This window comes from Furipterus horrens, unplaced genomic scaffold, assembly GCF_987537825.1.
Source record: "Furipterus horrens unplaced genomic scaffold, mFurHor1.1.pri manual_scaffold_3, whole genome shotgun sequence".
Lineage (NCBI taxonomy): Eukaryota > Metazoa > Chordata > Mammalia > Chiroptera > Furipteridae > Furipterus > Furipterus horrens.
Window position 1 is genome coordinate 159,829,308 of NW_028327173.1, and position 15,733 is coordinate 159,845,040.

The 15,733-nt window shown below is 37.3% G+C and overlaps 1 protein-coding gene across 4 annotated transcripts in view; it reads right to left on the minus strand.

Annotated features, from left to right (window-relative positions):
• Positions 1-922: 922 nt before the first annotated feature.
• The window catches only part of NEDD4 (NEDD4 E3 ubiquitin protein ligase), an 84,485-nt gene continuing 69,674 nt past the window's right edge, over positions 923-15,733 (minus strand). For 3 of the 4 annotated variants that reach the window (XM_090270646.1, XM_090270645.1, XM_090270644.1), the window contains exons 15-25: positions 14,280-14,509; positions 13,412-13,533; positions 13,217-13,287; positions 11,565-11,660; positions 11,162-11,235; positions 10,809-10,869; positions 8,346-8,405; positions 8,154-8,261; positions 7,409-7,505; positions 5,037-5,109; positions 1,528-4,517 (exon numbers count right to left, since the gene is read on the minus strand). In XM_090270646.1, coding sequence (XP_090126772.1) covers positions 4,415-4,517; positions 5,037-5,109; positions 7,409-7,505; positions 8,154-8,261; positions 8,346-8,405; positions 10,809-10,869; positions 11,162-11,235; positions 11,565-11,660; positions 13,217-13,287; positions 13,412-13,533; positions 14,280-14,509 — 1,095 coding nt within the window. In that variant the 3' untranslated portion in view covers positions 1,528-4,414. Of the gene's footprint in view, positions 1,092-1,527; positions 4,518-5,036; positions 5,110-7,408; positions 7,506-8,153; positions 8,262-8,345; positions 8,406-10,808; positions 10,870-11,161; positions 11,236-11,564; positions 11,661-13,216; positions 13,288-13,411; positions 13,534-14,279; positions 14,510-15,733 lie in introns of those variants that run through there. The other variant, XR_016509798.1, reaches the window with a different exon arrangement.

The window sequence follows — 15,733 nt, forward strand, 5'->3', positions numbered from 1 at the left end:
ATAATCTACTGAGTTTGCAAGCTGTGTGACCTCAGGTGAATTACTTGCCCTTCTTGGGCCTATAAAACTTGCCTCACTGAGTTTTCATGAACATTAAATGGGATACACTTAAATATTTACTGCAGACCAGGGTTCTCAGCAGGATCTCAATCAAGCTCCTTCTCTGCATGTGTATTTATATAGTCCCCAATGTCTCCCTAAATACAGAACCCCCTGCATATTGTACAGTGCTGGGGGATATGGTAGGTGCTCAATACATGTGCACTGAATGGACTGTATACAAAACCAGTACTCATCAGATTGTCATATTCATCATATATTTACGTTAGTAAATGAACATATTAAAAAGATGTACAAGTAGTTTCTGTTCTCAAGCTGCCCAAAAGTGTGTAGGAGACAATGATGTAAACAAAGAACTTCAATACAATGCCATTCATGCTAGTACCTATCAAACAGCCTCTTTCCCCTAGTTCAGAAGGAGGAGTGATTTCTGAAGTGGCTGTGAGGGGTGAAAGCATGGCAGGCAGGGCAAGCACCGGACAGTCTGCAGTGATCAGGGACCAGAGGCAGAGCTGGTTTGGGTGGAGGACAGGTGTGATGGAAGGCAGAACTCACAGAGTTGGCTGAGAACAGACTGCATTTCATGTCAACAGGTACAGGCTTCATGTTTCTGGCTTTGAGGAGCTCCCAGAGGTGTTTTTGGCTGCAGAGTAACCCCATCGGATGTGATTACCAGAAAGGAAACACTAGTGTGGGATGGAGGGACTACATGGGATTGAGTACAGGAGAAGAGACTGACAGAACCCAAACAGGATGCTTATGTAGTGATAATCTTTAACTTTCAATGTACACAAAAATGTAATGAAGCTCTTTCTTCTTAGTAAAGTCCTGAGATTCTAACACAGTTTAATGTGTTAAAGCAGGGACTTCCTGTATGGTGTGGGCTAGCCAATGCTTGAGCTGATTAGCACTGGAGGGGTGGGAGCAGAGAGGGCAGTGTGGCCTGAGTCCTAAGGATTTTCTGGATTTTAGCAGAAAGAGAAGGCTGAAACAGCACCTTCCCAGGGCTGGCTTGGGAAACTTCCAGGTCCCTAGGAGGAAGGAGGAAAAGATAACTCAGTTCTGAATGAACACTTGGAACTCCTTTTCTCAGAGAAACAATGTTATAAACACTGGTTAGGTTAAAGGCTGGCCTCTCTAATGACCATCAGCAGTGCCTGAAATCCAGTCCATTTGTAACTTTATTAATTTTGTTCTGGATATTTATTTCACTAACAACCAAACTTTTGGAACATTACATGTTTATAAAGTGGAGTTTAGCCATGGTTAACAGTGTATAATGTATAATGATGTTAGTTCATCAGATATAAATTCAGAATTGTCTTGAGAATCCCATATGTTGCTGCAAAGGACTAGGTCAGAAAATATCACCCACGACACTGGTTTGGAGAAATTTCTATTTAAAATGAATCACAGTTTTGGTTTTTTTTTAAAAATTAGAATAGAACTTTATTTTGGCATCAAGATTTTAAAAATGATTTTATACTTTAAAGTATTGGATAAATTTTGATACACTAATTTTGAAATATATTTACCATATCAGATTTCTAAAAACAAGGTCAAATGGCTTAGAACCAGAACAAATTGTGTTTAACTTGATAATTATATGGAATAATTTCAGCATTATAAATAAAATGAAAACAAATACCATTTAAATTCAAGTTAGGATGAAATGCATTTGTAATACAATTTTATATCTGTTAAAATTAGTCTGATTACAGAGAAAATATAGGCTAAAATTATGTGCTTATCATTTCTAGAAAAATATGATGTCCTCATTTTTAAAAAATGACCTTACTTAGTCTCCACCATAGAATGCATTTGAGATACTTTTCTATGTGGGATGGGGGGCTCTGTTGCTTGATACAGGTTCCTTCCAGACCGGCAGCCCACAACTGGAAGAGGGAGAAGATGATGGTCTGTGGCTGGGGGCTGGTGGAAGTGAGTCTGGTTTCATTAACACCCTGATTTATCTGAGTCACAGGACTATCTAAATGAATAGCAGTCAGATGAAAAGCAAGCTTTATATTTTCTCAAGCTCTGATATTTGCTATGGTATTTTACATAAGTGATATTTAAACAATCATGTGATAACATTCTGTTTTAACAAAAATAATTTTCACATTCAGTTCTACATAATGAGGATATTCCAAAACACACTGGCCCATGTTAATTACTTTGCTGATGTGGAGAAAATGGATTCTGATGGTAGATCATGTCTAGCTAAACATTTGTATGTATCTAGTTAAACATATATGTGTGTATGTTTTCAGTATCAGAGATGTTCCTATGTCCTTGTCTATTAGCAGGCATTTTATTTTTAAATAAAGAGATTCCTCTTTGGGAGTATAGTTAGTGTCCACACCTGATTTGACAAAATCTGATGGTCAGCACAAAGCATCTTCTGATTGTATGATACTTTACAAAATACCTCTCGGGAACAACAATCTTACACGACAATGAGAGTGGGCATGATGGATCTCATTTGACAGATGATGAAACAGGAGCCAAGACAAGCTGAATAAGTTGCTTCAGTTCAAACAGCAGAGAAGTGATAAAATTACACCTGGTGGTCTTGCCTGAACACTGGTTAGCACAAGTAGAGCTAAAAACACAAGGTATGTTGATTTGTGAGCTACTTTCCCTAAGTGAAGCTGTTTGGAAAGTGGTTTTGCTACTGTCACATCTGAGGTCCTACCAGGTGCTGGCAGGTACCCATCTTATTATACCCCACCATCTTAAACCAATAGCCAGAAGCACTTTTTATATCTCTCAGAGTATATACACATGTGTATTTAAGAGGATTCAAAATATTTATGTAATATTTACAATTATTCCCAAGTCCCCAAGATATCATATTTGGGAAACAGGTTTAACTTTCTGCAAGAGCATTTTCTGTACAATCCTTCCAATATAGGTATGAAACATATAAATACAGTCTTGGCACACTATTTAGCAGGTACACTGAAACATTTTCCCCTTCACCTTATTCTGCTCACCCCTATTTTGATTGTTTAAAATTTCATTTATACACCTGTAAGTTCCTTGAGGATGAGGACTGAGCTAGATGTTCTGGAAGCTGACCACTCTCACCCCAGGGCCTCGCACAGTGCTATGTGCATAGCTGGCATTCGATAAACGTTCAATCCAGGTACATGGTTTTCATATACTTCTATTTGAGTAAAGTAAAATTCTATCTGTAACAGTTTGCTAAAGAGTTTGGGTTTATAATAAAATATTGTCATTTTCATAGTAAACAGTATTTTTTAAAAGCATAAGAAATGTGGTAATAAATTTAATACAAATTGTGCATTATAACTATTCTTTGGTTATGTTTCAACACATTATTTGTTTGTTTTTTACTAAAGTGGCATACTAAAAATATAAAAAGGCAACTACAGAAATTAGCTTAATGTGTAAACATAATAAACTCTGTAAACATATAGTTACTACATAATTGTGCAAGTGTAAAGAATGACTAGGAAAGGCAAGTACTATACATATAACTTAGTTCTTTGAGGCATACTTAGAAATACTGCTTTGTGGAGCTTTAGTTTACTCTTGGAAGAAGGAATTCTTTTAACTAAACTACACCATGAGAGAGTGATAACTATACCAATGAACCAAAAGGATTTGCAGGCAAGAGGACAATGTTAATACTTTTCACCCTTTGCAAATCTGAATTTGCTTCCCGTGTCTTATACACTAATTTGTTTAGTAAAACCACATACTAACAGAAACCAGACTCCTTTTAAATGAAGAAGTAAACAAATATTTTTTTTTGCCAGTGAGTCAGTTGACTAAAAATATAGCTAAGACACTTTCCAAGGTTTTTCCAAAAATCTGGGAAGTAAGGTGCAAAGGCAGGTCTACAAAGTAATAAATAGCTGCAGGCAGCACTACATATAGTGTAGTTTACTCAATATTAAAATATCCTTTTCCAAATCTCAGTTTTCCTTTTCAAAAAGCATCGAACTTTTCACACATGACACTTATCACAAATATTTCACAGTTATAATTTCAGTAGTTTAAGAAAAGACTGCCTGGCAAACACCGGAAAAGAGGTAAATGTTAAGGACACAACTCACTATTTCAGGCACAAAGGACTTAGATCCTGGAGTGTGAACTCTAAAGACAGAATGAAACAACTGTGTAAATGCAACGCATTATTTTGAAGTGGATGAAATACTGATAAAGTTGTCATATTATTTCTTCTAATGCTTTTATATGATTTTCTTCAATATCCAGGAAGAATCAATGGCCAAGTTTTAGCAGTTCCCTGGAAACTTTTAACTCAAGATTTCGCTTATTAAAAAAATGTGGCAGTAAAACACTGTAGATTGTTAGTTGTAATCTAATCAACTCCATCAAAACCCTGAGTGTTTTCAATTGCCATCTGCAGTTTATCCCATAATTCTTCAAATGATTCATAGGGTGGCAAATCCAAGCGATTAAAGCTGAAAAACAGAAAGGAACTGGTTAAGACTGACACAGACAAAGCAAGTATCCCCATGGTGAACACAGTAAGGTGGTCATTACTGACGATACACTAAAAGATGTTTAATCACCAGGGGAGAAAGAGTTATAGGATTGCATTCTAGGCATGGACTCTCCCTGTGATGTTGTGATAAAGTCCTCTTGCCCCCACATCCAAATGTCTGGGTTCCTCTGTCATTTTAAACCCCCAAAAGGAATGTTCTAGCCCTTCTTGGGATGGCTCGTCATTCATGCGATGGAGGCAACATATGATCAACAGTTGAAGTGAGCTTCTCTTGAACTTCATGCCCAGGCCTACCTGGTAAAGTAACACTTGTTCTTGGAGTGGCATTGCTGCCTCTTCTCCCCCTTCCTCCTTCCCCTCCCTTTCCTCCTCCATAGCTGCCACTGACATAGCACAGAGGGGTCTAGGCCTTCTGCACCGAGAGGAGATTTGCTCTCTGAGACCTTGTTCTCTCAAAGTCTAAGAAACTGCTTACCATGTATGGGCTCTTGGCAGCTTTTCAGGGGTACCCCACTGTTCAACTGTAAAAGACTGCGGTCCATTTGAGCCTATAAGGAAAAACAGTTGCTTTGGTTTCATTTACTCTTTACAGGAAGCCCTTGGCATTTCACAGCTCACTTTTTCTATTGTACAATTTAAACATACAGAGAACTAATTTAGTCTGTAAACTCAAAAGAAATGGAGGCTGTCCTGTGCTTGATGGCTTTACTCTTCTGCCATGAAATGAGGATTCCTCTTCCACCAAATCACTCTGCCCCTGGGGTGGGATGTCCCAAAGTGCTTCTGCTGCTTCCTACCCTGTGTTTCTGAACTCCACCTCCTCCACAGGTGCACTGAGAAAGTTAGCATTTTCTGTCATTCTCGTGTCCCAGTGAAAACAGCTTTAATTTTTCTGATTATAAAATCTTACTGCAAAAAATTAAAGTAATCGAGAAAAATATAATGAAGAATGTAAAAGTCACCCCAAATTTCACTATTAAATCTGAGTAAACATTCCATCATGAATGTTTTGTGCATGTGCATCGAAATAGAATTTTATATGTACATGTGATCATGTTATATATGCTACATTTTTCTTTTATTATGGACATTTCTAGAAACCCTTTTTTCCTTTGGTGTTTTCATGTAGCTCCTTCTCCTCCAGTTCTTGGCATCCTCCAGCCACTGAGGTAATCAATACTGAGAACTCAACATGTGACCTTCCATACTTTTCTCCATGTCTTGTTTTCTCAAAGAAGCATTACTTTTCACACATCGCCCATCACATTTATGTTCACGGTTAAAACTTCAGTACTTCTGTCATTATTTGTTTTCTATAACATGAAGTCTTATCTATTTCCCTGCCTCTTGATTCATTCACCTAAACAATCCATTGGGAAAACTCCCACTAAGTCAATGGATATAATCAACATGTTTTTTATTGGCTAGATAATATTGCATTGTAATATTAATATTTTGAAGCATTTTTTATTTTGTAAATACAGCATAATTTGAATTCATATTCTAACACTAACAACGCTGGTTCTGTGTGTGGGATATTATTCCCAAGTTGCAAATAGCTTGTAAAATCAGGGGATGGGTGTAGGCCTGGATGCATAGAAAAAGGAAGTGGAGGTAGAGATGAAAAGGAGTGTTTGCTGTGATTTTCTCTAAGGAATGGCTAAAGCATAAGAGAAGGGGCAGGAAAAGGGAGTCGGGTGAAACCACCAGAAAGACAAATGCTAAGAAATCCAATTAGGCAAGGAATGAGCACACTGGCTAGCGGCAAAGCTCCTGTTCTCATTCTTCTCACTGTGAGTGGTGAAGTGGCAGCTGCTTGACAGGTTCTGCAAACAAATATAAATGAAGCTTAACAAGGAGACCAGGTTTGCCAAGGAGGAGACAGGGGGGTTAGCAGTTCCACCAGGTAGCAACAGATTTCTATATGCCCGAAAAAGTCACTTAGAAACTACCTAGGCAGCAGTCCCTCACTTCTATTTCCCAGAACAATACTATTCTTCTTTGTTGCTCTGAGTGGGGCTCCACTCTTAGCAATACTTTCTCTGAATGATTTGTTCTTCTTGGTATCTTTAAAAGCAAGTAAATATCATTCCAAGAAACAGTCTGTTAACAGGTATGAGACAAGTTGCTGTGCCCTATATCAAAAACAGTACTTTTTTTTTTCGTACAAAACACACTTCTAGAGTTATGAGGTAAATAGGCCAGAAAATAGTTAAGATAGGATATACAGAATTTCACTTTATAGAAAACTTAATTAATAGTAACTATTCTGAATAACAAAAGATATATGCATTCTTAAACCCAGTCCTGCCATTCCCCGGAAGACTGAGAAATAGCCTAATGAGATTTTCCACCTCTCCACCCCCCACCCCTGCCCAGCATGCACAAGGATTCCATGATCAAATACATTTTGGAAAACTTATTTTTCCCCCCATAATAAAGGTTCTGAAGAAATCTATTTAACTTTGTTTGGTCCAGTATTTCCCCATATGTATTCTACTATGATACTCATTTTTTTCTGTACACTTACTAACATTCTGTGGAACTTGACATGCTGCCCTAGACTCTCACACTGCAGGCAATGCTTTTTCGGAATGAGAAATTTAAAAGTCAAGGATGGAAAGTAACTCAAGTCATTTCATGGGTCCAGTTTTCTCCTTTGCTATCTGATTAGAACATATAAGTTTATTTTGGCCTACTTTAGTGTATCTAATTATATCATTTAAAACAGCTTCCTTTTTATTAAGCTAAATGTCTGTATAAACAATAGAGACTGGAAGACTTAATCAGCCACGAAAAAAGACAACTGGGGTTGCCCCATTTTTAAATGATGTGGAAAATCCTTACCATAGAGCTCAGCAAATCCATTCATGGGCACCCGAGATGTGCCAGTGACAAACTGAAGCAACCTTATTCTTTTTTCTGAATCCATCATTAAAACAGCCTGAATAAGATAAAAACAGTATTTAGGAATATAATTAGTAAAAAGGTAACAGAACTATCCTGAAAAATATTCTATCAGAATTTATTTAGAGCATTAATGATCGTTTAATACATCTGCTTGTTTCCTTTAGTTAAATTTGTGTTTATGGGTGGTTTACAAAGTCCTTAAAAACTTTATTTCCAAGGCTCCATGGTAGCTCTTTAGAATGAGATTACAGTCTAGTTGACAAAAAATTATTCTCAGATGTGAGTCAGGGTTTTAAATATATATATTTATCGATATTATTGAGGGGCATACACATGTCTCCATAGGACTGAAAACCACATTTAAAGGAGCCATGTAGGAGTCCTAGAGAAAACACTGTAGGTTATTACATGTTTTCTTGAAAACTCCCTACTTTACTAAGAAACGAAGGGTCTGTTTTAGCTGTCACTGCCATTTACGACATCCTGAACATTTTACTTACTTATCTGTAAGTACGGATGGAGGTTGGGACCTTACCCCGAAGGTTATGTATACAGTACAAAATCAAAGGTAGTTTTTGCTGGGCTATAGTCTGTCTTGTCTATAGGGAAGTTAACTAGTAGTAGAGTTACATATGAGTGAATCTATCAAAAGCAATTTGTGAAAATAGAAGCTTTCGATTACCTTCCAAAACCACTGGATGACCTGGTGATTGATGCTGTAGCCATTTTTGTACTTTGTATGTTCTCTCCAGTCGTTCACATCGACGTCGCCCAATCCACACATAAGAAGCTACATAATGAGAAATGTCAAACTGTAGACAAGAAAAATATTGAGTAAAAAATTCCTGTTTTAAAATAAAAATAAGATTCTTACCTCTAGTTCATTTTCATCAAAAATTTTGATAAGATCTTGTGGTATTAGTTCAAAAAATCCCTAGAAGAAAGAATGGGTTTAAAAACCTGGTTAGCAGGGTCAGTTCCTGGGTGCTATTGGAGAAATCCCACATCCACACAGATTCCTATCTTTGCACATTGTGGGCTCTAAACTCAACTGCAATTTCAAAATTGGCAAGAAAACAGATGTGACCCTAGTCTGTTCTCTCACTGATTCCTCAAAGTGGTAATTTTAAAGCTTCCCTGTATTCCTGAAGCCTCCTCCTGCTTTCTGTCACCCCTTCTTTACAGAAGATAATGTCTAACATTTGAGAGAGAAAACAGAGGCAATTATGCAGGAGGGCATTCACTCAACCTTCCACATCCCCATGTACAAAACCAACCAGCACCAACATCTAGTGGCCTCCTTCCCTCTGCAGGGACAGAAGTGCCACTCCCTCTGTGTGCTTCACCTGCTTCCTCCAGGTCAGCTTGCTAACCCCCCTTCTCTTTATTGACTCATTCTTGATGCATTTAAATTCATTCCAGCCGTACCTGCCTTAAAAACAAAACAGCCAAGTTCTTGACAGTGTTACATGTCACCAAGTCTGCTCGTCTGCCTCCTGTCTATCCCTCAACCCGTTGCAGTCTGACCTCTATGCCATGGCTTCCCTGAAGCCGTCCTGGGAAAACAGTCAGAAGCGACTTTGTGGCTAAATCTAATAACACTTTTTCTAGCTCCATACTTATTTAACTTCTCTACATTATGTTGCTGAAAACAGCTTTGTTCTCGAAACTTTGTCTGCTATTGATGGTCTGCCTGCCTTTGCTAATTCCCTTTGAAGTTTCCTTTTTCACATCCATCCTTTAAATATTGGTGTTCCCAGGAGCCACGTGGGGCCATCCACTTTCACCTCCCTGTTCTTTTGTATTTTCTATCTGATCATATCCACAGCTCCACGGCACATCTAGAGACGATTCCCAAATCCATATTATCACCCCAATTATCTGTCCTTTAAATCACCCTATGCTCTGGCTCTCCCCCTTCTGAATACCACGCAAATACACGCACAGTGCTCTTCCTGGCACCACTGTCTTGGGTCCTAATCCATGCTTCACCTGGATTACTGTAGGCTCTTTCCCAACTAGCCTTCCCCTTCCTCCGATTCACTACATGTCACATACAGAATGATCTGACTAAAACGTACATTGAATTCTAGTGTTTTATTGCTAATAGCCTTTCATGCCACCTCCCTCCCCCTCACCAGACTTCAGAGAAAATGAACAAATAGGTCCTTCCTAACCTGGTTTTCCACCAGCTCTCCGGGCTGCCTCAGCTTTTGCACCCTCTCTTCTGCTATAGGAATTGCTTGTATGTTCTCTAATGTGCGTGCCGCCTGTCTCATTGCCAGACTTCGTATTCACTGCCTCCTCTGCTTAGAGCTGCATTTCCCTCTGCTGTGGCTGAACAATCCCTCTAGTTCTTCCCTAGCCCCCCTCCACCTCTCCCTGCTCTGGATTCTTCCATGCTTCTGTGCTTCCCTCGCACTTCAGGCTTGCCTCTGTCCATTTCGCGTTTTAGAGTCTTTGCTCCCTGATGGCAGGACCTATGTCTTTTTGCCTGATAGAGCACCAGACATGTAACCAGTGCTCAATATTGAATAAATAAAAAAGTATGTGATAAATATTTAATGGAAGATTTTAAGTTAGCTTAAGAAATGAATGCCCTGACAATAACCTAAATGTCCATCAGTTGGGGGAAGTCTAAATAAGTTGTGAATTTATATCATGAATAAAATGCAGCCACTAAAGGAAGGTAGCTATACTTCTTGACATTAAAGATCTCCAATAAATATTTTATTTATTTATTTATTTAGCTGTTAGTTATGTGGGAAGAGAGGGAGAAAGAAAGGGAGAGAAACATCACTGCGTGGTTGCCTCTTGCACACCCCCAACTGGGGACTTGGCCCGCAACCCAGGCATGTGCCCTGACTGGGAACCGAATCGGCAGCTTTTTGGTTTGCAGTCTGGCACTCAATCTACTGAGCCACACCAGCCAGGGCTCCCATAAATATTTGAAAAGAGAAGAGAAAACAAGTAACAAACCAACATGTAGAGTGTGATCCCATTTAGGAAAAGAAACAAATGATCTATTCCACTACCCCTACCTGTAGCACTCTTATTCCATTGTTTACTAAGGTTACTCAAGGTGAAAGGAGTGGGACTGGGAAAGGTGAGGGCCAGCGATGTATGTGAAGGGGGCTGTCAAGGTTGATTGCATGGACCTCTTGAATGACTGAGTTTTAACACTGAACATCTACTCATTTAATATTTTGTTAATATAAAAATATAATTAAATTGGTTTCAAAGTCACATATGAGTGCTTCTCTGATAAGTCCCAATATTTAAAACTTCCGGATTGTACTTTGACATTACAGAAGAGCAAACAAAAGAAGATGAATACCTCTTTAAAAGCAGCCATTTGCTTCTGGATTCGATTCACAAATCGCCACTGTATTACAAGGCTAAAAGAAACAAAACATTCTGTCTTTTTCACATGAACCAAGAAAAAAATTTCAAGGTATATTTATTTTTGTTAGGAATATACAAAGAAAATAAAATAAAGACCCGCTAAGACCAAGGTAAATATTTAATGTGAGTGGGTAATATGGCATTGTTAAAGAAAAAGAACATTGAGACTCTAGCTATTGTAGAAGAGAGAGAACGGACCATGAGTCTTCCTGGAAAGAAATAAAGAATTCTTTCCAGTATAGTATTTACTATATATGGCAAAATACTTACTAACACAATACTTACTAAATATATTCCTTTTTGTTCTTATTGGTGACAACTATTTCTGGCCCACCAACTTTCAACTCATGCTGATGTGTCTAAAATTAAGCACAATACTTTGATATGTTATTTTAGTAAAAAAAATAAAGTATACATATTATAGTTATGCCAGAAACCTGGTGTTTTAAATTAAATCCATTCAAAAGCTAAGAAAACTTAAAATATTAGTTTTACTAACATAAATATGGAATGAGTCAAATGTCAAAGAAAGCAGAAGTTTGTGCTGGGAGACAGCTTTTGTTACTGGGAAGTAAATTTAAAAATAGAGCACAGATATGCTTGGAGTATATACATTATTTAACATCTAAACTTGTTATAACAGGCTTCATAATTCACGTACCACTTTAATTAATCAAAGTTTACAAACCTGTCCAAAAAGTTCTTCATCTATGATAAACCTGAGGTCCAGTTCTGTTGGATCATTTTCAAGAATCCATCTTAGTGAATTGTAATATTCACTATCCTAGATGGGAAAAATTACATATTTAAAATTTGTATACAGTAGTCCCTCCCTATATCACGGTTCACTTATCGCGGCCTCACTATACCGCAGGATTTTAAAAAATATTACATTTAATTATTTATTGCAGATTTTTCGCTTTATTGCAGGATTTTGCAGTACTGTATGTGTACATTGTTAAAGTTACGCTGGTTTAAGATTGTAGAATATGTTTAAGAACATAAGTAGTGTTTATAAAAGTGTGGAAAAGGTTAATAAAGGAGTGGGAAAGGTTAATAAGGGACTGGGAACGGTTTATAAGTGTGTGGGAAGGGTTTATAAAGCCTTAAAATATATAAAAATACTAAAATAAATGTAAGGTCTCCACTTCGCGGATTTTCACCTATTGCGGGGGTGGGGGTGGAGGTCTAGAACGTAATACCCACAATAAGTGAGGGAATACTGTACATATAAAAAGAAGACACCTGAGCCTGCAAAGAAAGTATACTGAGAGTCTGAATGAATAATTGGACCAAACATGAAAAGGTCATTGGACATCTTTTCCCTACACACACACACACACACACACACACACACACACGCACATGTACACGTATTATAAAGAGATAAATGACTAAGTAAGTGTGACAGTAAAAATATATAAATCAATAAAGTGGTGCCTGCTTAAGTGTTTAGAAATTGATCTATGTGTGGAAGTAGTGGAGGTACAAATTTTATTATTCAGTTAAAGCAATTTTCAGATAAATCCTAACTTCCATGGATGCCCAGGAGCACCTAGCCCCTTTCTTCTATGGCCTATGAGACTGTGTGAAATGTTTAAGTATCTATGAGGAGGCTGTTATTTATACTTGGTCCAACTTAAGGAAAAACCTCAAATACAGAACCTCAATTAACCAACTCAAGTAACTGCAATCTTATGATTTGTAAAAAATTATATTATTCACACTGATATTGTATCACAGAAAAAGGATAAAAATAAACTTGGTATCAAGGAAGAGGTCTTGGAATCCATGTGTATACTCAGTGTTTGAAGCTCTTCAGCATGGGCTACAGTTAGGGATTTAATCTTTATGTTTCTGTTTCCATGTAGTGGCCTCATCTCAAGGCCTTGCCTTTGAACTGTTATTTTGAAAACATATGCCATTCAGCATAAATGATCACAACTCAAATATTGATGTGAGAAATACATTAAAACGTTGTTTAGCATATTGAAGTATTTAGGGAGAAGCTTACTGATATCTGCAACTTTCTTTGAAATGCATCAGAAAAATAAAATAGATTGATGGCTGGAGGAGTAGACAGGGTATGTGATAATTAAGTATATGTATATAAAAAGCCAATTGTGGAATCTGGGTAGTGGATACACACATGTCCACTGTAAACTTTATTTTATTTTATTATATGTTAGAAATCTTTCAAAATAAAATGTTGGGGAAAATTTGTATTTGTATTTTGGAACATTATAATTTATTAATTTCATCATTAAAAGCTAACTCTTAAAATATTTAGTTGCCTGTTAAATTATACTCTCTGTCTATTATAAGTAAAAAAAGACATACCACTGATTCCATATCATGAAGTGTTATTGGTTTGTGGAGCATCATCTTGTAAAATGGGCGGATGAAAAAACCTTGCAAAAAATCAAATATTTTAAAAATGATTACCAAATTAAAGAAATCAGATAAATCACATTGTAATATCATTATATAATGAATCATAATTGCATGTAAGAACATTTTAAGCTGAATACTAACCATCCAACAATTTGCCATGATATACTGCCATTCCAGCTACCCGGCCAATAAACTTGAAGTAAGAGAGGTGATCTTCATTACACAATCCAGAATTTGGATTTATCTGTAGGGTATAATTGTCCCTGCAAAGACAACTGCATTTAAATGCTCCTCTCTGTATTTCATATAAAATTTGCAATATGACAAATAATTATAAGTTATTTCCCTCTTTTTAGAATTGTTTACCTCTATTAGAACCACATTAGACCACTCGGTTTAATGGTTTTAAAAACAGTGATTTCTGTCAAAAGGTAGAAGCAACCCAAATGTTCATTGAAAGATGGAGAAACAAAATGTGGTATATTTACACAAAGGGATATTATTCAGTCTTCATAAGGAAAGAAATTCTGACACATTGTACAATATGGATGAGGCTTGAGGACATTATGCTAATGAAATAGGTCAGTCACAAAAAGACAATACTGTATGATTCCACTTATGTGGCGTAACTAGAGCTGTCAAATCCATAGAGACATAAAGTAAATGGGTGGCTGTCAGGGGTGGGGGAGTTAGTGTTTAATGGATATGGAGTTCCAGTCTGCGATGATGAAAAAGTTCTAGAAATGGGTGGTGGTGATGGTTGCCCAACAATGTGAATGTAGTTGCGAGGAATGTCGCTGAACTGCCCTCACTTAAAATAGTTAAAGTGGTAAATTTTATACTAAGTGTATTTTACCACAATTAAAAAAAGTTATTTTTGAGACAACATTACTTATACTCTTCCTTTTGGCATATTGCAACATACATTTTCCTTGCATCATACAACTCTGTTAACACTTTCAAAATAGTGATTTCTTTTTCTGTATACAGTCGTTGTAAAGGTGCTTACGTAGCAGAATATTCAAACAACCCATAATAAGGGTTAAACATCTCCTTTGAGATCAGGAAGAACCATTCTCTGGCAACTCCTCCGTAATCTAATCCTTTTTCACCATCGAACTCAATCCACAGTCGAGCCTTGAGGACGTCTGCTCTCTTGACACCCATAATTCTCCTGTAAGAGTCCTCGAGAACAGTTGCACGGCGAAGTTTCATTTCGAATTTGTTTGGAATGTCATTCTGAAAACCCAGAGAAGAAAGACTTCTGGTTTAAATCAATTCAACACGACAGCAAATTTCTCTCTCATGAAAGTTATAAAATCCATTGTATTCTACCCTGTGCCCAACACCCTTTTTCACGGAACACATGACTGGGAATATTGCCTCTATTTCTTCTATGGTATGAAAGAATTCAAGCATTTTCTCTAATCACGTAATAGCCTAGACTTCTGATTTTTCTCTCTGAGGAAGTTACTGATGGTGGTAATAATGTTCAGGTGAAGGCATTTCATGACTAGTCCTTTGCATATTAAGTTTCAATGAAGGCCCACCTGTAACCTATAACCTCGCTGCTGCCTGCTGCTTTTTGTCTGCCTGTCAGTTCAGGGTTTTTCCCTACCTCTTCCTTTCCTCCTTGGAGCTTCTGGTGTTCACTCACGGATAAGTGCTAACATTACAGACTTTGCCAGGCACTATTCCCAGCATCTCAATGGGTTCACTCATTTGCTCCTCATAACACCATGAGGAAGCTGTCATTATCTCCATTTTTGTCTACACAGAAACTGAAGACAGAAGTTAAGGAAGACTTAGCTACTGAGGCTCTGCTCAATGAATATGCTACATTGTTAAGGATAAGGCAGAGGGAAAGATTGAAGATAGCTCAAGGCTTTGTAGCATTGGTTATATATATGTATTTATCTCTGTCTTGATGTTCTGCCCTTTTGCTGTGATGTGTCCAGATACAGAGTTTATTTTTTAAATTACATCTGGGACTTTTGTTTAAACTGGGGATTCTGATTCTTACCCTCTTGCCCAAGCTTTTCGGTCTCTCCTTCTGGAATGACTCCTTATGTCTTCACCTTCCTTTCACGTTTTTATCTCTTTATATACCTCTGTTGCATTCCAGATAATTTCCCCACACATTTTCTCTATTAATCACCAATATATGTTATGATGGTTAAGAACATGGGCTTTGGAGCTTTGCTACCAACAACCATGGGGCTTGGTCACGTTATCTAATCTCTCTATGCCTCAGTTTCCTCACCTGTAAAATGTGATAATAACAGTCCCTTCCTGACATAAAGAGCTTCCCAGATAAGAAAAAGCTGAGAGAGTTCATCACCACCATATCAGTATTACATGAAAAGTTAGAGAGTCTTTTTTAAGAAGAAAAAAAAAAGAAAAATTATGAATAATAAAATGGCAATAAATACATATCTATCAATAACTGAATCTAAAAACAAA